Source organism: Oryza glaberrima, chromosome 7, assembly GCF_000147395.1.
Source record: "Oryza glaberrima chromosome 7, OglaRS2, whole genome shotgun sequence".
Lineage (NCBI taxonomy): Eukaryota > Viridiplantae > Streptophyta > Magnoliopsida > Poales > Poaceae > Oryza > Oryza glaberrima.
Genome location: NC_068332.1, coordinates 1,573,282 through 1,597,354, shown reverse-complemented (window position 1 = coordinate 1,597,354; position 24,073 = coordinate 1,573,282). Strand labels below are relative to the sequence as shown.

The window sequence follows — 24,073 nt, the reverse complement described above, 5'->3', positions numbered from 1 at the left end:
TCCATTTTCATCGGAAAAAATGCATTAATTCGTCAAACATAAATATAGAAAAAAATCATTTATGCAATAATTTCAAAGTGCTCCTTTGAGATAATTTACCCCTTCTTTTAACAAGAATTAGTTCAATTCATGTGAAAATCCTCAAAAATTAAACCATAGAGGAGGCCTAAAGGATTGTGACAATAAGGTCTTCTGTTTCACTTAATGAAAATAATATTCCATAGACTATATGTTCTCCATTCCTTGTGTGCACAAGGCCTATGTTAGCTTCCCAATCAATTCCATGGAGATATATCATCATTTTTCCACTGAAATTACACTTGGGGGTACGAAACATCAATCCTCCTTTGATCTCTCTCTCTCACACACACATACACAAAAAAAAAAAAGTCAAATTCTGGGGCTGGTGACATATGAACATTGACACAAGTTCAGATATTCAGATATATCTCTCTCAGCTAAAGTCAATCTTAAAGTCTCAATTCTCATCTACTCTCTTCTCTCCCTGTACGACCCGTATCATTGCCATGACGTAGTAGTAACGGATAGTATTCATTTCCCGAGAGGGTGTCTCGTTTTTGCATGTGGCCTAAAAATTTGTAAAAGAAATAATAATAAAAGGAAAGATCATACTCCCTCCATCCCGCCATCCCGCCGTTGACTTTTTTAAACATGTTTAACCATTCGTCTTATTCAAAAAATTTAAGTAATTATTAATTCTTTTCTTTCATTTGGTTCATTGTAAAATATATTTGAGCAAATTACACTTTGAGCCACCTTTGTTTACCATTATGTCAATTTGGACCGGAGATAGAACAATCTTTTCACTTTGGACCAATTATGTCAATTTGGACCGGAGATAGAACAATCTTTTCACTTTGGACCACCTAAATTTATGCGTTTGTTTCACTTTGGGCCTCTTCTTTCACATCCAACTCTCTCTCTGTCACGCCCCGAACTAGCCCCGAGCGGAACTAGCCCGTGACGCTCCAAATTAACCTGTTAATCGATACCAGTCCCAGGAAACAGTGCTGGTATCACAGGAAAACGGAATATCACAGCAACAGAGGTCTCTTTATTATAGGGTAGGAGTACAGTCATGTTGGGCTGCGGACAGATCCCGAGCTCACAACTACATTACAAAAGAGAAGCGGAAGCTAAGACTTGGACCACACATCACAGGCGCGACTTGGGAACTAGGCCGAAATCCTAAAACTCATCGTAGCCGGCTTGCTCCTGGAAGAACTCCTCGTCAGCGGGATCCGCTTCATCATCTTCGGCAACTGGGGGGATTATTTATATAGAGCAAGGGTGAGTACGGGAGTACTCAGCAAGCCATGGGAAATAAGTGTTTAATGCAGGCTTCAAGGAAAGGCTGTTGTTTTTGCAATTCATTTTATTTGAACTCCTTTCTGAAACAACTAAGTGAGTGCTTCTCAAACGACACGGATGAGACAGTGCGTCTTGTCCGGTCGGAGTATGTGCAATGTATCAGTCTTTTGAATTGATCAAGATTGGCACCCGGCCAACAGCTTTCAAACGGCCACCCGGGCCTGGCTGATCCCATCAGCCACAGATTTTCCAAACATCAATCCCGAACCACATCAGCAAATTTCACAAAGCAGTAGTCAAATAAAACTACGCTAGGAATCACCTCACATCCGCCCATGACCGTGGGCACGGCTGTTCGAACAGTTTAATAACCTCTACAGAGGGGGTACACTTTACCCACACGACATTACTAACCCGGATCATCCAGCCCGTGCAGAACGGCCACGACTAGAGACCTTAAAGGCTTTCATGACAAGGCATTTCGTAAGCCGACACAGGTTCACCATATGCCAACAAGAGGGGTCCTAGACCAACACCAGATTAGGTCCCAGACCATACTGTGCCAGGAAGCCTAGGGGTCCTCCCCGACACCACCCCGGCGAATCCACATGTCTCTTGGCATCATGGCTCCCCCGATTAGCTAGTTACTCAGCCAGGGGTGTCCCATTCCACCCATGTGGTCGTACTTGTCTTATGTTCGAATGAAATTCCAAGGAAACGGTCCTTAAGTGCAAGAGCAGGAAACCGTACACCCGGTACGTTCCCCGGTCCACGATTTTGGAAATTCATTTAGGTTCGCAAGCACCGACCCAAGTGTCGGGTTTTCCAAGTCCTTTGTAAAACCCAAGTTTTACCCAAGATGTTTCTCAGATTTTAAGTTTGAAGGCGACCGTCGATACTCGTGCAGAGTGCACGATTACCGAGGCGCACTAGGTGGTTACAAGGGAACATGGTATAACAATTACAATGGAAGGGTCAAATGCAACAAGTTAGGTAGGTCCACCAATCTGCCTTGCAGACAGGGCAAGCAGATTAAGTGCAATCCTATCAATACATAATATTTTTCAAGCAACATAATTAAGTTCAAATATAGGCTCAAGATGTTCAAAGGTGGCTTGCCTTGCTCGAGATCTTGAGCTTGATCCTTGAACTCTTCGCACTGCGGGTCTTCGGGCTCTGAAACTACATGCGAAACAGGACAACTCAGCAAACGGCGAAAATAAAGCCCTATTATTGACCTCTAAGCGTGCCATTAGATAGATCTCGAGATTTGAGGAATTTTGGAAGTTGAATAGAGTCAAACGGACTTACGGTTAGGAAGATATTGAATTTCTAAGATTATTGGATTTTTGGTCTAAAGGGAAAAATATTTATTTAAATCCTTTTTTGAAATGGAAAAGAAAAGAAAAGAAGGAGGGAGGGAAATTAGACTTCCCTCGGGCGGCTAGGGCGCGGCCCGAGAGAAAGGGGCGGCTCGGCCGAGCTTAATGGGCCGGCCGGCCCAAGAAGGCGGCCCAAGGCGCGCGCGCGGGCGGGGAGGGGAGAGAGAGAGCCGGTGGGCCGGGTCCATCCCGCGTGGTCCCGGGTGGGACCCGCTTGTCGGCGACTCGGCTCACCGTGAGCGAGGTGCACGCGGGGCGTGCTAGGGTTTGGGGAGGGAGGCGCGGCGCATGCGCGCGGTTCGCGGAGGACGCGGTGCGGCGGGCCCACGCACAGCCTCACGGCTCGCGGTGGACCGCGCGCGCGAGAATGGGCGGAGGGAAGCAGCGGACCGGGGTCTGCTTGACCCGGTCGCGGCCGAGGTGGCGCCGACGTGGCGCCTACGTGGCAGCCACACGGGCCGTCGAGAGGAAGACGAAGGCGTCGGCCGGAAATGGACGGCGGGCGGCGGCGGTTTCTCCGGGACTCCGTTCAACGACGAGGGGCGACGGGGCGTACACCGGGATGACGAGGGAGAACAAGGGGGAGCGAGCCAACGGCTTGGATTCGTCGGAGGGAGCTCGACGGCGGCGGATTGCGGCGGCGGCAACCGGCGGCGAGGGAAGGGGGAAACGGCGATGAGGTCACGAGGGGCCGATTCCCGGTGGTGAGAGCATCTACGCGGCTACGGGAATCCGTTGCTAGCGTCGGATTGGGCGGAGCTACGCCGAGTGAGGCCGGCGACAAGCGGGCGCTACGGAGCACGAGCGGCGACGGCGGCGAGCACACAGCGAGCGGCGACTACGGTCGGGGCGGCGCTAGCTAGCTACGGGGAGGCTACTCGTGCTACTACCCGAGTCTAAGGGGAGGAGATGGAACGAGGAGGGAGAACGGAGGGAGGCACTACCGAGACGGGGCGGGGCGCTGTGACGAGAGGCCGACGGCACGGGAGTGATCTCTCTGGCCTCGGGCCGGGGAAGAGGAAGAAGACGAGCGCCCGGAGTCCCCTTCCGCGTCCACGAACGCGCCGGCTCCTCCGGCACGCGTGGCAACGAGAGGCGGCGACGAACAGACACGGGCAAGGCGGCAATGGCGAGAGACGAAAACGAGGGAGATTGGTTTGGGGAGGGGGCTTGGGTTTATAGGGTGGCAATGTCGGTTCGGAAACCGACCTTGGGTGGTCAAAGAGCGAGCTGGCGCTCCGGCGCTCGCGGCCAAAATGGCGGCAGAGGGCATGACGCCGGCGAGGGAGAAAAAGGAGGAAAGAAGGAGAGAAAGGAGGCTTGCCTCTTGCCACCTTGGGAAAAGAAAGAGGGAGAGAGAGCGGCGTGGCAGAGGGAGGAGGAGCTCTGCCTCCATCTCTTGGAGGCATGCGCGCGGCAGTGGCGGGGCCGGGTCGTGACGACGGCGATGACGGCGGGGGTGGTTTGGAATGGAGCGGCGACACGGGCGGCAGGCGCGGGCTTAGGCGCGGCAGGTGCTGACGGCGGCGGCGACCGGCCGGTCGGCCACCACGGCGCGCGCGCGCGCGGGAAGCAACAGGCGGCGCGGCGAGAACGGCAGCGAGGGCGAGGGGGGGCGCTTGGCGTGGCGCGGCTCACGCGCTCGCGTGTGCAGCGCACGGGCAGAGCAGGGGAGAGAGAGAGAGATGGGGAGGGAGGGGGAGATGGGCCGAGAGGAATTCGGCCCATCGAACCTGAGGGAGGCAAAATAGACTTTTGCGGAGGGATTTGATTTGGGAAGGATTTGAATTCGGGATTGAACTTGACGATAGATCGGGGATTTGAGATCTAAGATGGCACGGACACTAGACAACAAGCAAAGAAACAGGTTTCGCAATTAGGATTTTTAAGAGTTAGTTTTCCCGCTAGGCGCCACGACGGAACGGGCGCTACACTCTCTCTTATCTCTATTTCTTTTCTCTATCTTTACGGCAAAGGGCTAGATGAATCACCATGAGCAGGCCAACAAGTGATTACCAGCGTTGTGCTCGTGCTGAATCTCCATCGGCGTCACCTCCGTGCACGTGGAAAGGAGTATGGCAAACAACGGGACTCGAGATAGTGTGGCATCAGCAGGGCTTGAGGGTAAGTGCAACGTGCAATTCAGGGAGGGCGGAGAGAAGATCGATGGAGTTGAAGGTAAAAGAAAAGCCCCAAAATGAAACAACATGTAAATATAGGTGGTCCAAAATGAAAAGGTTACTTTACCCTAGTCCAAATTGAAACAATGGTAAAGAAAGGTGGCCCAATATGTAATTTACTCAATATATGTTTATATATACATATAGTTTTACATATTTCATAAAAGTTTTTGAATAAGACGAACGGTCAAACATGTTTAAAAAAGTCAACAGCGTCAAACATTTAGGGAAGGAGGGAGTATATTATTGCATTACCATGTAAGCTTAAATTCAACTTAAAGCAGTAAAGATAACAATTTTAAAAGACGTAATTTACAGTCAAATATGATATTTATTTTTCATTACATAGATCAAATAATATTTGTGAAATAGCATGTCACATATATTTTTGTGAAAAATATGGGACCATTAATATAGCTACTCCCTTCTTTTTTTTATAACTTTTTAGACGACGTATAAGAAAAAGAAAAGAAATCCATATCCAGCATGGACACATCTTCAGGCGACATCCACAAGGGGAGAAGGAGAAATGACCGAGCTACACTCTCTTCTTGCCAAGGCTATCATATCATCCATGGCGAAGCAAGCAACCATGCTTCTTCACATGAAGCTCATCAGCATCTACCTCCTAGTGCTCTGCGTGGTCGGAGCCAACGAGCTTCTCGTCGTCGCAGCCAGCGACGACGGGGGCGGCGGCCGGTTCGTCTACTCCGGCTTCGCCGGCGCCAACCTCACCCTCGACGGCACGGCCACGGTCACGCCAGCCGGACTCCTCGAGCTGACCAACGGCACGCTCCAGCTCAAAGGCCACGCGTTCCACCCGACGCCGCTCCGCTTCGGCTTCGGCTCCAGCGGCGGCGATGGGATGGTGGTGAGGTCCTTCTCCGCCTCGTTCGTGTTCGGCATCCTCTCCGCCTACCCGGACATGAGCGCCCACGGCATCGTCTTCCTCGTGTCACCCACCACCGACTTCTCCGCCGCGCTGGCCAGCCAGTACCTCGGCCTCGTCAACCTCACCAGCAACGGCGACGCCCGCAACCGCATCTTCGCCGTCGAGCTCGACACCCTGCAGCAGGACGAGTTCCGTGACATCAACGACAACCATGTCGGCGTCGACATCAACGGCCTCGTCTCCCTCCAGTCCACCAACGCCGGCTACTACGCCGCCGACATCAACGGCGGCGGCTTCAGGAACCTGACGCTGATAAGCCACGAGGCGATGCAGGTGTGGGTCGACTACGACGCCGGCGACGTCCGGATCGACGTCACCCTGGCTCCGCTCGCCGTCGCCAAGCCCGTCAAGCCGCTGATCTCCGCCGCCTACAACCTGTCGTCGGTGATCACCGACACGGCGTACGTCGGATTCTCGTCGGCGACGGGCTCGTTCAACTCGCGACACTACGTTCTTGGCTGGAGCTTCGCCGTGGACGGCGGCCCCGCTCCGGCGATCGACGTCGCCAAGCTTCCCAAGCTGCCTCGTGAGGGCCCCAAGGCTCGGTCCAAGTTCCTTGAGATCTTCCTCCCAATAGCATCTGCGGCCGTCGTCCTCGCCATGGGCATTTTGGTCATTCTACTTGTGCGTAGGCGGAAGCGGTATACTGAGCTACGCGAAGATTGGGAGGTTGAGTTTGGGCCGCATCGGTTCCCCTACAAGGATCTGCACCACGCAACACAAGGATTCAAGAGTAAGTGCCTGCTCGGCGTAGGAGGGTTCGGAAGAGTGTACAAGGGCGTGCTTCCGAATTCTAACGTGGAGATTGCTGTCAAGAGGGTGTCACATGACTCGAGCCAGGGCGTGAAGGAATTCGTCGCGGAGGTTGTCAGCCTAGGCCGTCTCCAGCACTGCAATCTCGTGAGGTTACTTGGCTACTGCAGACGGAAGGGTGAGCTTATGTTAGTATACGAGTATATGTCGCATGGGAGTCTAGATAAATATCTGCATGGTCAAGACAACAAGCCAACTCTAAGTTGGGCTCAGAGGTTTCAGATCATCAAAGACATCGCATCGGGTTTGTTCTACCTTCACGAGGAGTGTGACAAAGTAGTCATCCATCGAGACATCAAGGCAAGTAACGTGCTCCTCGACAACGAGATGAACGCACGGCTAGGTGATTTCGGTCTCGCCAGATTATACGACCACGGCGAAGACCCACAGAGCACGCATATCGTCGGCACAATAGGATACCTGGCTCCAGAGCTGGGACGCACCAGCAAGGCGACCCCACTTACCGACGTATTCGCCTTCGGGACCTTCATCCTCGAGGTCACATGTGGACGAAGACCGATCTACCATGACTTCCATGGCACCCAGGTTATGCTGGTTGACTGGGTGTTGGATCATTGGCACAAACAATCGCTTGTTGACACGGTTGATCTGAAGCTCCATGGTGAGTTCGACGTTGGCGAGGCATGCCTGGTGCTCAAGTTGGGGCTCTTGTGCTCACACCCGTTCATCAACGCGAGACCAGATATGCGACGAGTGATGCAGTATCTGAAGAAAGAGGTGGCTCTGCCTGAGCTGATGCCAACCAGCATGAGCTTTCACATGCTTGCACTGATGCAGAACGACGGGTTCGACTCGTATGTTCAGTCATATCCTTCTTCAAATTCAAAGGGAAACATCAGCACAGCTACCTCTAGCCTCTTGGAAGAAGGATAAGTGAACCATGCCTGTTTCCATTTGGTTAATTAAATCTTTATTATGTTAAAAAAATGCAATTGGGATTACAAGTTCTAACGACTAGTTAATAATTAGGCTAATTGTGTATATGTAATTTTGTGATAGAAAAGTATTTTGGATCCTCTCAGTTAGATTTGTATTTCAACGTGCTTTTAATTCTGTGGGGATGATTTTTCTAGTTATAGTACCAACATATTACAAAAGAAATTCCGTACTAGTTTTAATCCTAGTGGGCGATGCGAAATCTTCGAGTTTAGACAGCTACAAGAGAGAAATTCATTAAGAGAGATCATGCATGTATACATCTATGTGAAAAAGATAGATCCAGAAAAAAAATATATAGGTGATCAGACTGAATAAACTACACAAAACTTCAGTGCCATTTCTCATGAATGTATATATGACAAAATAATTTCAAAGATGGCTCAATAATTATAGTCTTAATATCACTGATGAAAACTCGAGCTCTATCCACCACCATGATAGATCCGCTTTTGTGTAAGACTTATGCAAAAATGGAACACGCAAGCTAGCTAGCCTGATATCTCCAACATGAACATGACATCTCACATCCCTGACGCCAGCAAAATTGTAGTAATTAAGCGCATGTGATGATATGGACAGCACTGCATATACCTTAATTAGCCCTAGTCAAGCAAAAGTGTGAACTCTGAACTGAATGGACCAGCCGGAGTAGTTGACCCAACTAACTGATCAGCTCAATCTTCACGTCGTACCTCACCATTTGATCTTTGTCTCGGTTCAGATTTCAGGACACCCAAAAGATATTTTGGATCTCAAAACATTGTTACTAGTCACTAATCGCATCTGTCTACAGAAATATGGGTCAGTCTGATATGGTCCAAACTGATGGCGCACGAGCAATTAATTGATCAGTTAACGATCACTCACGGCAGTATGAACCAGTACTATGTATTATCTTGAATCTTCCAGTGAATATATCGTGTCGCTCTAGTAGAAAACTGTCAAAAGTTCCGTGGAAATCCCGCATGATTTTTCCACAGTTCCAAACTTACCGGCCAAGAGACAATTCTAAATGAGTTTCCAGAAGATGATTTACTCGATTTCAAAATATGGCATTTGAGAAGACTGAAACGTTGTAATTCTTGAAGGATGCAAACAACGACAGAGCAGGTAAAACACTGCTAAAGACTAAGCTCCATCGTTTACTATAGCTTATCGTCAAATTTTAAATTTTGTGACAAAGCCGATCTACCAGAGTAGTAGTGAAGGGGCTCGAGTTTTCACTACTGGCATTATGATTTGTTTTCTTCCTTCACTTTCTGTTCTTTTTTCTTCTCTTCTTCTCTTCCCTCTTCTTTCCTCCTTTCACCGCTTCTGTGAAGTTGTAACAAATTTCTCTCTTGCTTCATATAACACTAGCTTAGCCAGGCTTTGGTTTCAAAAAGGAAAATTTTAAGGTAGATTTTAGATATGATTTTGATGTTGTATCATTGTAGTTTATTTTCCAGCAAGCTTTTAAGTAGATGATTATGAATAGATGTATAAAAGTTTTATAATTTCTTATCAGTAATAAGTATAACGGCTTATAATCAATTGTAGGCAAAACGATGGACCAATAAGTGAGAAAATACAGTTCATGCTATACTACTACGATGGAATTTTGGATGCATGACTTTACCCACTAGAGTTTAAATTATATTTGTCATACATATGACTGTAGATTTTTCATTGATACAGGGACTAGAAATTATCCTTCTTTTGTAAAATAAAAGAACAAACTTATTTTCCAGCTCAACACAAGTCAACTATCAAGTATGAACAACATATACATAACCTATCAGGGTGGAAGCAACAGATCAAAATCACATCCATCATCCATAGCAAATATATACTACCTCCATTAAAAATATTTTAATGTATGGCGCCGTTGATTTTTGACGTTTGACCATTCGTTTTATTTAAAAAATTTATATAATTATCATTTATTTTATTGTGACTTGATTTATCATCAAATACTTTTTAAGCATGACACAATTATTTTTATATTTATAAAAAAATTGAATAGGATGAATGGTCAAACGTTGTTCGAAAAGTCAACGGCGTCATGTACTCCCTCCATTTCAAAATGTTTGACACCGTTGACTTTTTAATACGTGTTTGACCATTCGTCTTATTCAAAAAATTTAAGTAATTATTTATTCTTTTAATATCATTTGATTCATTGTTAAATATACTTTCATGTACACATATAGTTTTACATATTTCACAAATTTTTTGAATAAGACGAACGGTTAAACATGTGCTAAAAAGTTAACAGTGTCAAACATTTTGAAATGGAAGGAGTATTAAAATACGGAGGGAGTTTTTTTTAAGATAATGATCCATGGCACATATATACTCACATGACACAAATTAAGCAATATACTCACTTTGAGACCACTTGAGAACATCTCCTGAGCCAAAATGTCTTTCTTGTTTCTTCTCCTCCTGCTCTTCCTCATCCTCAACCTTGCATCCCTGACCACCGCCGCTTCCGGCGACGGCGACCAGTTCATCTACTCCGGCTTCCACGGCTCCAATCTCACCGTCGACGGCGCTGCCTCCATCACACCGGACGGCCTCCTCCAGCTAACCGATGGCGCAGCCTACCTCAAAGGCCACGCGTTCCACCCATCTCCGGTGCGCCTCCGCCGCGACGTCTCCACGTCCACGACGACGACCACCGTCCGCTCCTTCTCCGTCACCTTCGTCTTCGGCATCGTCTCCGTCTACCCCGACTTCAGCGCCCATGGCATGGCCTTCGTCGTCTCCCCGACAACCAACCTCTCCTCCTCTTTGCCGGCCAAGTACCTCGGCCTCACCAACGTCGAGAACGACGGCAACGCCAGCAACCACATGCTCGCCGTCGAGCTCGACACCATCCAGAGCGTCGAGTTCAGGGACATCAACGCCAACCACGTCGGCGTCGACATCAACGGCCTCCAGTCCGTCCGCGCCTACAACGCCGGCTACTACGACGACGTCTCCGGCGAGTTCAGGAGCCTGAAGCTGATCAGCCGCCAGGCGATGCAGGTCTGGGTGGACTACCATGGCGGCGAGAAGAAGCAGCTCGACGTCACCATGGCTCCTCTCAGAATGGCCAGGCCTGTCAAGCCGCTGCTCTCGGTCACCCACGACCTCTCCACGGTGCTCGCCGACGTCGTCTACCTCGGCTTCTCGGCGGCGACCGGCCGCGTGAATTCGCGCCACTGCGTTCTTGGCTGGAGCTTGGGGATCAACGGACCAGCTCCCGCCATTGACATCGACAAGCTGCCCAAGCTTCCTCGTGCTGGACCCAAGCCAAGATCCAGGGTCCTTGAAATTGTTCTACCAATTGTCACTGCAACGATTGTGCTGGTTGTGGGTGGCGCCATTGTTATGGTGGTGAGGAGGAGATCGAGGTACGCCGAGCTACGGGAAGATTGGGAGGTTGAGTTTGGGCCGCATCGATTCTCATACAAGGAATTGTTCCGCGCAACCGATGGATTTGCGGATAAGCATCTACTCGGTTCAGGAGGATTCGGGAAGGTGTACCGAGGAATGCTTCCTAAATCTAAATTGGAGGTTGCTGTGAAGAAAGTGTCCCACGAATCGAGACAAGGGATGAAGGAGTTTGTTGCTGAGATAGTTAGTATTGGACGTATTCGGCACCGTAATCTTGTGCATTTGCTTGGTTACTGTCGACGGAAGGGTGAGCTTCTTTTGGTGTATGCGTATATACCAAATGGTAGCCTCGATAAATATCTGCATAGCAATCAAGAGGAGGATAAGCCTATCTGAGTTGGGCTCAAAGGTTCCGAATCATTAAAGGCATCGCATCTGGTTTGCTCTACTTGCACGAGAGGTGGGAAAAAGTGGTAGTGCACCGAGACATCAAGGCAAGCAACATACTCCTCGACAAGGACATGAACGGACAGCTAGGTGACTTTGGTTTGGCAAGACTATACGACCATGGCACGGACTCACAAACCACACATGTGGTCGGCACCATGGGATACCTAGCACCAGAGCTCATTCGCACGGGCAAAGCGTCCCCTCTCACCGACGTGTTCGCCTTCGGCGTGTTCCTCCTCGAGGTCACCTGCGGGCAGAAACCCATCAAGGAGAAGAGCCCTCAAGGTAGCCACATAGCGCTGGTCGACTGGGTGCTCGAGCACTGGCGCGACGGTTCACTCATGGACACGGTGGACGGGAGGCTCCACGGCGAGTACGACGCCGGTGAGGCGGTGCTGGTGCTGAAGCTGGGCCTCCTGTGCTCGCACCCGTTCGCCGCAGTGAGGCCCGGGATGGGGCAGGTCACCCGCTGCCTCGCCGGCGAGGCGCCGCTGCCCGAGCTGACGCCGGCGGACATGAGCTTCGACGTGCTGGCCATGATGCAGGATAAGGGATTCGACACGTCTGTCGTGTCGTATCCCGATCTTATGACGAGCTTTGGCACCATCTCCAGCCTCTCGGGAGGAAGATAACTCGGCTTTTTATTTATATAAGTTTCATAGAAGTTCATTGGTCACGACCTGCAGTTGTGGATTAAAATTTTTTGAACGGCTTTAGATAAGCTAGAATAATTTTTGAACTAATTTAGGCCAACTCTAGACTTGCAGTATAGTAGACAGAGCAATGAAAGCAGAGGACTCTGTTTTCCATTGCTATCATCTATGAAAGTTGCAGAGTCGTCAGAAGACTCATTAGACTGAAGAAAATAATTGGAGTAGTCACCCTCTTTGCTGAAATTATAGAGTGAAACATTCATCTGTTCAATCCAAATGTTATAAAAGAAACTGATGCCCAAATTTTTGCAAGTTTAATCTGATGGATATCTAAAAAACAACACGTCTTGATCATACAAGACAGCTACCAGTATCCATCGTACGAAAGATCAAAGGTAACAAAACACATTATATCGGCCACAAACGACATTACACTCGTTTTAATTTTTAGGCTGTGGGATCAAATGCGCGAATTCGCTAAAATATCTCCGTCTCTTGAATCTGACCTTGATCTTGTCTCCACGAAGCTTGCCATGGATCTTCTCGCGTATGATCTCCTCGCTTTCTGGCAGACAGCAGCTTGGTACGTTGAACACCACCCTTTCGAGCAGCGGCACATCGCATCTCAGCAATTGGTTCACAAATTCCACTTGCTCATCTCTTCCTCTGAACTCATCGATTTCAATCTCTTCAAGATGACAAAGCATGATGATGTTGTTGTCAGTAAAGAGATCATCTGTCAACGTTCTGCAAGGGCAATAAGATACTAGCTCGGGTGGACATGGAGGCTTCTGAAAAAGATAAATATGTTCTTGTTATTACACACGAAATACATATATGAAGTAAAAAAAATATGTTTCAAGCTGAAAGAAATACACCAATGCTAGCTTTCTTGCAAGCTCGAATTAATTTGCTAATGCAGGTGCAACAATTGTTTTACCCCCATCAGTTTCCCTTTATTTGTCACCATTGATCAGGTTATCTCAACGAATTTGACCATTTTAAATATCATATTTTGTTCAATAGAAATGTGCTTAACATGCAACATACTTCGATAATATGTTGTATTTTCTAATATTTATAAATACACTACTGAAACAAGAGCGGTTGAATTTTCAATGTGAATAGTATCTGTTGACAATCATTTGAAATCAGAGGGAGTAGTCTATTTGAAAAGAAATAAACATTTTTTTTGACAAGAAGAAAATAAGAACTTACCACCCACCACAAATTGACCGAAAGTTTTCTGATACCAGCAAATCTCCCAAGAAGATGCATCGCAATTGGTAGAAATCCATGAGAATGATTGAATGCTGGGCATATCTCCAATGCCTCACAATCAGGAAGCTTGCTCATTTCCTCGACTAACTTCTCGAATTGCCGCGACCACTGTCAAACACACGACCACCATTAGAATCCATGACTTTCGATGTAGAGGCTGGATTGATTTCCATTATAAAAAAAACCAATAGTAGGAGCCCCGTATCGGGAAAAAAAAACATTAGGAGGCAACAATAATTAGTTTATTCTACATAATTTTCACACATGAAACATTTTAATTCTTATGAGATTAAAAAAATCTTGCGTTTCAAATGAAGCTTTCTCCCTCAGTCCAAAATAAATAAACTTACGTTGGAATGGGATATAACCTTTATAACGTTATACAGTGAATCTAAACAGATGTATCTCTAGATTTTATTGTAATTCCTCTGTCTCCAAATATAAGGGATTTTGGGTGGATGTGACGCATTCTAATACTACGAATCTAGAGATTTTATTGTAATTCCTCCGTCTCCAAATATGAAGGATTTTGGGTGGATGTGACGTATTTTAATACTACGAATCTGGATACCTCTCATCCACCCAAAATCCCTTATATTTTAGGGCGGAGGGAGTACTAGATTATACCCCAACTCAACTTAGGTTAGTTTATTTTGAGACGAAAATAGTAGAATTAATTAATTAATTATTAAACTTGCTGGGTAAATTATGTCAGCGACGCACTTCACTTATCTCCGATTGAAATGCAAGATGAAGGCTCAGCTCGCCGACGGTGTCGAGCCGCCCAAGAAACGCCGCCATTGGAGAGGTCAAGTCGATCTCCAGCCGCCGGAGATGGCGTCCCAGCTGGGTGTACTCGTACCGGTCCATGTCGCCGGTGTGCGCCACCTCCTCCACCTTCCCGGCGGTGACGCGCGCCTCGCCGGCGTTCGACACGCTTAGGAACCGGAGCTCCGGCGCCGCGACGTCGAGGCGGCGGGTGTCGCGGACGCCAAACCGCAGCCGCCGGAGCGAGGCGGAGGAGATTGCGACGTCGGAGGAGGCGGCGGCGACGAGCGCGACGTTGATGAGGTAGAGCTCCTCCAGGCGAGGGCACTGCGGCGACGACACGAGGCGGCCCAGCTCGCCGCCGTCCACGCGGCAGCTCTGTATCGTCGCGGTGGCGAGCGCGGCGAACGCGCCGCCGGGCGGTGGCCGGAGACGGAGGTGAGAGACGAGGCGGAGGCGGATCGCCGTCGCCGCGCCGCAGACGGGCAGGTCGAGCACCTCCTCCTCCCCGGCCCCGTCACCGTACCTCCCGCTCCGCAGACGGATGGAGAGCTCCCCGGCGACGCGTTCCGCGGCGAAGCGCAGCCACGGCGCGACGTGGGTGGCGGCGGCGATGCGGGCGTCGCAGACGTCGATGTCGAGGAGGCGGAGCGTCGGGGCGGAGTAGCCCGCGAGGGCGCCGTCGACGAGGGCGACGGCCGAGGTCGGGGAGCTCGTCCACGCGGAGCGGCGGAGGCGGAGCTCGGGCATGGTCGCCCAGACGCGGCGCCAGCGGCGGGAGAGGGCGGCGGTGCGCGCGGCGTCGCGGGCGCAGCCGAGGGAGAGGAGGATTCCGTGGAGGAGTTCGTCGGGGAGAGCGCTGATGCGGTCGGTCGGCGTCGCGCCCTCGCGTTGGCTGCGGCGGCGGCGGCGGCGGCGGCGGCCATCGCCGGAATCCATGCACGCGTGCGCGATCGAAGCAAGGCAATTTGGCGATTTGGGGATCTGATACTGATAGTGAACTCAGGTGTTGGATTTTATTTGGACTTTGAATTTCGGCATTTGGGCGGACTTTAAAACGAACGAAATCGAACGAAAAGAGATTTTTTTTATTTCCAAAATCGAACTAACTTTAAAACGGACTCACAGATCTGTATTTTTAAAAGCAAACAAAATTAAAAATTGACTCAAACACGAATGAAGTATCGGTAAAAATATTTTCAATTTTTATAATAATAGAGAAAGGTGGAATTGTTTATATTTTAGAAGAGAGGGAGAGTAGAATCACTAGAAATAGGAAAAACGTAGGATTTTAATATGAATGTAAGTATAAAGCAGAGGATTGCAAAACACAGGAAAACCATATGAATTGGATGAGAGATATAAACTCAAAGAAAAGTTACCAAGAAGTTAAAGCTCTTGCTAAATTTCCTTCAGAATCTCAATAGGATTGTCCATTACATAGGAATCTCAAAGGATCGGATAGAATTTAATCCTTTGTTTCAAGTAGTATTGGCAAAACATGAACATCCAGTAATATACGCATAAAACTACTTATGTTATGTATATTTTTTTTGGTAGTTGATAGAAATTCTGATGTACTAGGTATAATTGATGGACGAATATTATACACCACTAAACCCATCAATAACTGCACTATAGTGAATTAGTTAGTGTAATTTTTTTAAGATAATGGAAGCTTTTATTGAAGTTAGTCAATTACATCAAGGTGGTATAATTATCCTGATAACACTTTTGGCCTCTGCATAACTAAGATGCACATAGTCGAACATACAAAACCATATTCCAAAGGAAAAAAAAGAATGACATGGAGTATTGAGGACCATTAATCCAAAGACTAAATACCACCCATGAACAACTCCTTAGCCATCTCCTCCAAAAGCATAGAGTATTAAGAGCCACCAATCCTAAGAATAGATCGCCACCCATATACCTGGGAAAAAAACTTGTTGACCACCTTCTCCAAATGTTGACATGCCGCAACCACCATATCCCACGAATCAGGCTTCTGTAGGATATCCCATGTATGAAGCCAATGGATAAGAAAATATATAATATGCAAATGTGAAGATATTACTTTTTTAATCAAAAACCACATTATTCCTACATAGCCAAAGCGACCAACAAGTAGCAACTGCACCTAACAGAACATGTGCTTTCAAATTATTATGATTTTCATCAAGCTAGCTCACAAACATAAGCGCTACACAATGTGGTGGAGAAAGTCCAGATGCCACTTGGATAATGGACCAAACAGAATGGGAAAAATGACGTTCTAAAAAAGAGATGTCTATTTGTCTCGTCATTGCAACAAAAAACAAGTTCTTATTGCATTGCCATTTTCTTTTTGTCAAATTGTCATTCGTTAACACCACTCCACGGTGTAAGTACCAAAGAAAAATCTTACCTTTTAGGGGTATCTTTAGTGAAAATAAGTTTGTGAAAATAACTGCATTCTTATAATTAGTAAATGTGTCTCGTATAGTTATAAACAACATATGGTGGAAACAAATCTGGCGCTAAAATATAAATCTTTATCAAAATGTAAATAATGACATGGTGATTTGCAAATTTTTATGGTGATACGTCTCTTTATCTATAGTTTTTTTTTGAAAGTAGTGTTGAATGATTAACCCAGCCACTCATTTGAAAAACATAATAATGTATGTATTCTATTGAAATTTGAGAAATACTTATTACTAACTTCATATACAAATATCGTATATCTCTACAAAAATTGACCAGGAAAAAGGGATTTTTATTTAAATCTGAGGAACATTCTGATCACATTAGTACGTACTCCCTCCGGGTTGATAATACTTGACGCTTTGGACAAGGGCACGGTTTCCAAAAAATAACTTTGACCATTATTTTTTATTATAATTCGTATAAAAGTGTAACAAATATATGATTTTATTAAAGTACTTTTAAGACTAATTTATACATGTAATTACCATATTTGAAAAACAAATATTTTAAATGATTCATAATCAAAGATTCTAAAGTTTAACCTCACCCTTGTCTAAAATGACAAGTATTATCAGCCCAGAGGAAATAGTATATTAAAAATCTACCGTCTATTACAGTAAACATATTTAGTTTTTTTTTTCATTATAGTAGAATAATCTACATTCCTTTACCTTGTATATATAGTGATGTATGATTTTTTTAGCATTTCTTTTACTTAATAACAAATAAGGTGCCGTGCACCCGTGCGGGCTTCTTTTCCGATTTATATTTCGGAAATATTCTGTAGATTATATTATGTCATTATAGCATTTCAAACACAGCCTACGATACATGCATGCGCAAATGCGCGGGCTGCCTTCATAGTTATACAGAAGTAGCTAGCTATACAACATTCGACACAAGAGAAGTACTAGTTGTCAACATATATTTATATATACAGTATTTAACAGCATACTTAAACAGCCGAAGCATTCTCGTTGTCGGCGGTGGCGGCGGTGGCGGTGGCGGTGCTGGGCCTGGTGATGATGCCGGCGTGGGTGAGGAGCACCCAGAGCTGCGTGATCAGCTCGCCGCCACAGGCGACGGCCGCCGCATGGCCGTCCAGGTTGTCAGACGGCGTCACGTAGAGGATGATCTCCGACCAAAACCCGGCAAGAACCTCCCACGCCTTCTCCTCCCCCAACTCCGGATGCACCAGTTGCGCTGCCAGTGTGGTGCCATTCTTGACCACCTCGTGCTTGCAGTTTTTACCCGGTAATTCAACCAGCTTCGTGTACTCCTCTTTCGGCAACAACGGCAACTCTGGAGCATCAGACGATCACACAAGTCTTGCGGCCAGGCGCATTCAAAATCGCAGACGGCGACGGTCGCGAATTAGCAAATTCTTGGAACATTGACCAACTACGTAAATTCTATGTATGAGTCAATACCATCTATACCTGTAAGACGCCTTACAGTATCAATAAAGCCTATTTTTAGGCCCACATCACAATCAAAGTGTTTTCGCTCGATGATCCCTCACTCTGATGACACCTAGCGTTGAAACCTGTCCTAATGTCCCTTTACGCCGTCTCGACAAGGCCTCCGAGGAACCTAAGGGATCTTCGGCTGGGGACGCCCAAAGCCGATAAGGCCTTGTCAGATCCTGTAGAGACGAAAGACCATGTAAGATCTGGTCGTGTAAGAGTTCTCACCGTGCGTATTAACCAAGCCGTGAAATCGGAAATCAACTTTCCAACTTCATGGCTGGGGGCTAGGATCAGAGCTTATTCAACCAAGGCAGGTCAAAGGTCCAAGAGCCTTATCCTCCGAGAAAATTCCTTCGACGACAAGGCTAGGGGCTAGGGAGAGTGTACGACTCAAACAGCTGACTAAAGTCGTTAACTGAGAACGCACTCTTACACATGACATCTATAAGATACATTTGTTAAAGATAGATCTCTTTATTCACAAAATACTTCTTATAGTTTTTACATAAATCTCTCGCTACACTACATCTTTCCCTAAGATATTTGTCACAGGGTACGAGTACTACCAAGAAGGCCAACGCCAGTCCATAGACTGGAAGATCTTCTCGGCCAACGGCGACATTGACCTCGCCAGATGGTCTATCTCCGCCGGAGTTCTCCGAGAACGAGCAAAACCCTCGCGGAGAAATTCGAGGTCCAGGCGCGGGCGGTGATCTCGTAGGCAAGCCAACACGTGTCCCTCGGCGTATCGGCTCGCTCGACGACACTCCTGTTTCAAGGCCTCGTCGATATGCTTGCCGATGCCATCGAGTTGGGCACAGGCCCCGTTCAGCCACGAAATGTACCCGGCTGCCGACTCCTCGGGATCTCCACGGACTACTCGAAGCTCCCTGCATACTCTGGCCATTGAGGTGCAGCAACTCTTCAAGTACGAGTTAAACCACACCTCACGACCTCGGAGCGTTTCCACAGCTTGCTCTTTCTTCACGGCCAGCATGGTTCTCTCGTGTTCCGCCACTTTAAACTTCGTCTTCCAATATTGGATACGACGATCTTGGCTTGCAAGGGCACCCTCGAGATCTGCTAAACGTGACAACCACTAAGACAAGCTAGATACCTCTTTTGGGAACATGGCTGACCTAATCAGGAGAGCACTAAGGGGTGAGGGGGCTACTCACTTGAGGAAGTCGTCGCCATCCCTGCCTCCACATCAAGGGTTTGATCCACATGGTCAGGCGAGACGTGTGGTTCAAACTCGAGTACCGGAATTATCGCCAGTGACTCGGGCTGCCCACGCTGCTGGACATCCTCGTCATCAGCATCTCTACAATGGACAAAAGTTTCCGAGGTCAACATGCAAAAGTAAACAAGGATGGTAATTGCACGCACAAAGGCGGTCAGAGTTCAATTTTTACACACTAGCTTGGAAATACAAGAAGTTCTACTCTTCAAAAAGGGGGAGAACAGACTCCCCCAGATCACCGACTTCTTCCATCACCTCCCTACGCGTGTCGCTGGCCGCCCCCTGATCCAAGATCTTGCGCAGATCAAGTTCGGGACGCGACAGCCTTACACACGCGAGGACATGGCATGCCCCGGTATAGATCCTGTTCGACATCTCCTCCGTGATCCTGGCTGCATGTTTGGAGGGGATTTCCCCCATTGCCGTCGCCAGTTCCGCGAGGGAAGAGGTTAGTGAGAATTCGTCGGGATTCACCGGGATCGTGGACTTGATGCCACACTCCCCGGCGAGAGCCCAGTGTAGGTAACCCGCAACGAGCCCCGGATCTTGGACAGGTTGTTCCCGAGCTCCGACACGCAGTCCTCGAGCCCCTTCCGTTGTCGCTCGTTGCCGGCCACCAACTCCCTTATCTTCGTGAGGTCTTCACGGGCTTCAGCCAACTCGCGCACTAGTCTCTCAGCACGCGCGTTCGCCGTCGCCGCTTCCGACCTCGCCTCCGCGATCTCGCGGCCGATGCCGCGAGCACCAGCTTCGAGGAGGCGCCCCATCTCGACTTGGAGCTCCTCCCAGGTGAGGACGGCAGCCGGCAAACCACGGCCTGCTGCAGGATCGCTGACGGGGCCGCTAGGCGTCGCCTCCTGGCTCCCGGTTGCAGGCACGACATCTGTCGAGGCCGTGGCAGGTGATGCGCTGGAAGCTCCTCCAGACTTAGCTCGTGCAGCCTTCGCCTGCGCCTCCCTACGGGACAACCACGAGTCAAACAATGCTCGAATGAGAAGCGCGGGAATTCAAGGATCTATCTACTTACTTCTCGCCGATCGTCACAATGCGTTGTCGTCGTGGAGGCGGGGGAGAAGCGTCCGAGGCCTGAAAGAAAATCAATGCAAAGTAAGGAAAAACCCTTCTTGCTGCCTGATCCAACGACAAGATAAATTACCGAGGGGGTCGATGCCTTGCGACGATGTCCGCTCACAGACGAGAATTTCCTCGGCTTTGTCGGGACATTGCCACCGCTAGTGGTGGCCGCATCAGACGCCTCCTTGATGACTTTCTCCTTCAGAGATGTCGCCACCTGATGGTCCGCGAGCGGCCCGATGATGTCAGTCAATGGAAGGGCCTACGCTTAATCAAGTCATAAGGTGATTTCGAAAGGAAAGTGCAGAATGCTTATCAAATACACTTACATTGATGGCTTCATCACGTTCCGCCGCCCCCTTTTCACAAAGGGGCACGGGGATGCCGCTCGCCATGGTCGGTCCACTGATCATCACTTGGCCGACGCGGCGCTCCACGGCTTCACTGCTTAGACCTGTTAATTGAGAACCAACCTTCGATAAATCAAGAGGAACGCAAACACAAGCATGTCAAGATAAATGTGAGAAAGATACCCCGAGGAGAAACCCAGGTCGCGTCCTCTGGCCCGGAATAGTTATAGGCTGGATGGGCCCAAGCCTAGAGTGGCTGGATTCGCCTACCGACGAAGTCTGCAACGACTTCATATCCTAACAAGCCCCGTTCTCAGAGATCATCGATGATGTCGATAAACGACTGAAGAGAGGGCGTCAATGGGGGCTTGGCGGTCCAAGACGGAATCTTGTCCGGCTGATCTTCGGGAACAACGAAGACAGGGTTCGAGTCCTTGATCTCAAGATAGAACCACCTATTCCGCCACTTACTGCGAGAAGAAGGGCACTGGAAGGGGATATAACGCGACTTCAGGCCATCCCGAAGTCGGAACCCGACGCAACCAGATACCCTGTTGGATTCCATCCAACGCAGTTCATAGTAAAAGCGAAAGAGATCAAGAAAAGGCTCTACCCCAATGTAGGCCTCGCAAAGATGGACAAAGACGCTGAGGAAAGCGATGGAATTGGGGTTCAAATGAAGAAGAGAAAGATCATAGAAATTCAAAACCAGGAGAAGAAACTCGGAAGGTGGAGGGAGAAAACCGCAGAGAACATAATCTTCGATCGCAACCATGCGACCTAAGATGGGCTGAGGATTAGTACCTCCTGCTTCCCTCTCCGCGTTTTCACGGCCAGGAAGGGCACCATCCTCCTGGAGCTTCTTCAACGTCGCGCTGGTGGAAGCCGATTTGCCAAGATCCACTGTTGTTTGAAGATCGCCGGATAACGAACCTAAGTTGGTGAGCTAGGGTTTCTTGCAGCGGTGGAGAAGGCAAAGAGCGCTGGCAGGCGGTGTGTGTTTAACAGGGCTGGCGGACTTCAAAATGGGCTCCCAAAATTCCTTTAAATAGACGCACTACCGACGGTGCGAATTCCAAGGAACAAAGAGAGATGCCCGCTGGAAATTTCTGGGTCCGTTACGCGCGGCGGTTTTCTGGACTTCAGTTCAAAATTCGCTTGTGACCGTTGGGCTTCAAATGGCGTGCTCGACTACGTATATCTCCGCGGTCCTCACACCGGGAATGACGACAATCTCGACATCCGAAGTCGCAAATGGTTGCACGAGTTCATTTTAAGCAGAAGTCGGGGGCTACTGTCAGGGTCACGGGTTCGGCATACCCTTTACCCTTCGATCTACGTTACATATCGATATGGCATACCCACGCGCATGCGGATATTTCCTGTATATTCTAAGGAAACCTTTCACGGAATCTACAGACGGGAAGAATCCTACTTGGACAGAACTGGGTCGTTGACGTATCACATAGGGTCTGATACCTCCGAGTTCTACTTGGAGACCTCCAGATCTGCGATATAAAAGGGACCCCCCAGGGAGGGCTTAGGACATCGAATCTCAGAGCCAACACGACCCACACAGCCTACGAAGCCGGAGCCTGCGAGGAGCCAAGTATAGCGCCCGTTCCGTCGTGGCGCCTAGCGGGAAAACTATCTCTTAAAAATCCTAATTGCGAAATCTGTTTCTTTGCTTGTTGTCTAGAGTCCATGCCATCTCAGATCTCAAATACCCGGTCTTTCGTCGAGTTCAATCCCGAATCCAAATCCTTCCCAAATCAAATCCCTCCGCAAAAGTCTATTTTGCCTCCCTCGGGTTCGATGGGCCGAATCCCTCTCGGCACATCTCCTCCTCCCTCCCCGGCTCTCTCTCTCCCCGCTCTGCCGTGAGCCGCGCCGAGCCCTCCCTCCCGTTCCCGCTGCCGTTCCCGCCGATGCCGCCAAATCGTCGCCGCGCGCCGTTGCTTCCCGCGTGCGCGCCGTGGTGGCCGACCGGCCAGTTGCCGCCGCCGTCAGCACCTGCCGTGCATGCCCCGCGTCTGCCGCCCGTGTCGCCGCTCCACTCCAATCCGGTCCGCCGTCATTGCCGTCGTCATCGACTCTTCCCCGCCACTCCCCGCGCGTGCCTCCATGGGAACGGAGGCAGAGCCCTCCGCCCCCTCTGCTGTGTCGCCCTCTCTCCCTCCTCCTTTTCCCGAAGTGGCAAGGAGGCAAGCCCCCTTTTTTCCTTCCTTTTTCTCTTTTTCTTCCTTCGCCGGCGTCAGTCCCCTCCTTCCTGCCGCCGATTTGGCCGCTAGCCGGAGCGCCAGCTCGCTGGCTTGACCGTCCAATGTCGGTTCCCCTCTCCCAAACCGACATTGTCGCCCATATAAACCCAAGTTTCCCCTCCTTCCCTTCCTCTCCCCTTTGCCCTCGCCCCACCGCGCCATTGCCGTCCCTCTGTCTCTCTCGCCGACCGCCGCCGTCGCATGTGCCGGGGGAGCCGGTGCGCGCTAGGACGCGGAAGAGGACTCCGGGCGCACCCTCTCCTTCCTCTTCCCCGGCCCAAGGCCGGAGAGATCACTCCCGTGCCGTCGGCCCATCGTCACTGCGCCCCTTCCCCGCACGGTAGTGCCTCCCCCCGATCTCCCACCTCGATCCATCTCCTCCCCTTAGTTTTCGATAGTAGCATGTGTAGCCTCCCCGTAGCTAGCCGGCGCCGCCCCGACCGTTGTCGCCGCCCGCTGTGTGCTCGCCGCCGTCGCCGCCCATGCTCCGTAGTGCCCGCTCGTCGCCAGCCTCACTCGGCGTAGCCCCGCCCAATCCGACGCTAGCCACGGATTCCCGTAGCCGCGTAGATGCTCTCACCGCCGGGAATCGACCCCTCGTGACCTCGTCGCCGTTTCCCCCTTCCCTCACCGCCACCGCAATCCGCCGCCATCGAGCATCCCCCGGCGAATCCGAGCCGTTGGCTCGTCTCCCCTCGTCCTGTGCAACATCCCGGTGTGCTCGCCTTCGCCTGTATCGCCATGGTTCGCTCCGCCGCTCGCCGCTGTCGTCCGCCGTCCGCTCCGGCCGGCGTCGTCGTCTACCTCCCGCCGGCCCGCGTGGCTGCCACGTAGGCGCCACGTCGGCGCCACCTCGGCCGCGACCGGATCGACTGACCCGGCCAGCCGCTCCCTCCGTTTCCCTCCCCGTGCGCGCGGTCCACCGCGAGCCGTGAGGCTGCGCGTGGGCCCGCCGCACCGCGTCCTCCGCGAACCGCGCGCATGCGCCGCGCCTCCCTCCCCAAACCCTAGCACGCCCCGCGTGCACCTCGCTCACGGTGAGCCGAGTCGCCGACAAGCGGGTCCCACCCGGG

General features: G+C 49.8%; 1 protein-coding gene and 1 pseudogene across 1 annotated transcript; one reads left to right on the top strand and one right to left on the bottom strand.

The window, feature by feature from the left end:
* The first annotated feature begins 5,391 nt into the window (after positions 1-5,391).
* Positions 5,392-12,370, top strand: LOC127779585 (L-type lectin-domain containing receptor kinase SIT2-like; annotated as a pseudogene).
* LOC127779584 (F-box/LRR-repeat protein At5g35995-like) lies at positions 12,344-15,156 on the bottom strand. Its single transcript, XM_052306397.1, has 3 exons — positions 14,090-15,156; positions 13,304-13,474; positions 12,344-12,876 (listed from the first exon to the last, which is right to left on the bottom strand). The coding sequence occupies exons 1-3, from the start codon at positions 15,071-15,073 to the stop codon at positions 12,526-12,528; spliced, it is 1,506 nt and encodes a 501-aa protein (XP_052162357.1). The 5' UTR covers positions 15,074-15,156; the 3' UTR covers positions 12,344-12,525.
* Positions 15,157-24,073: the final 8,917 nt, after the last annotated feature.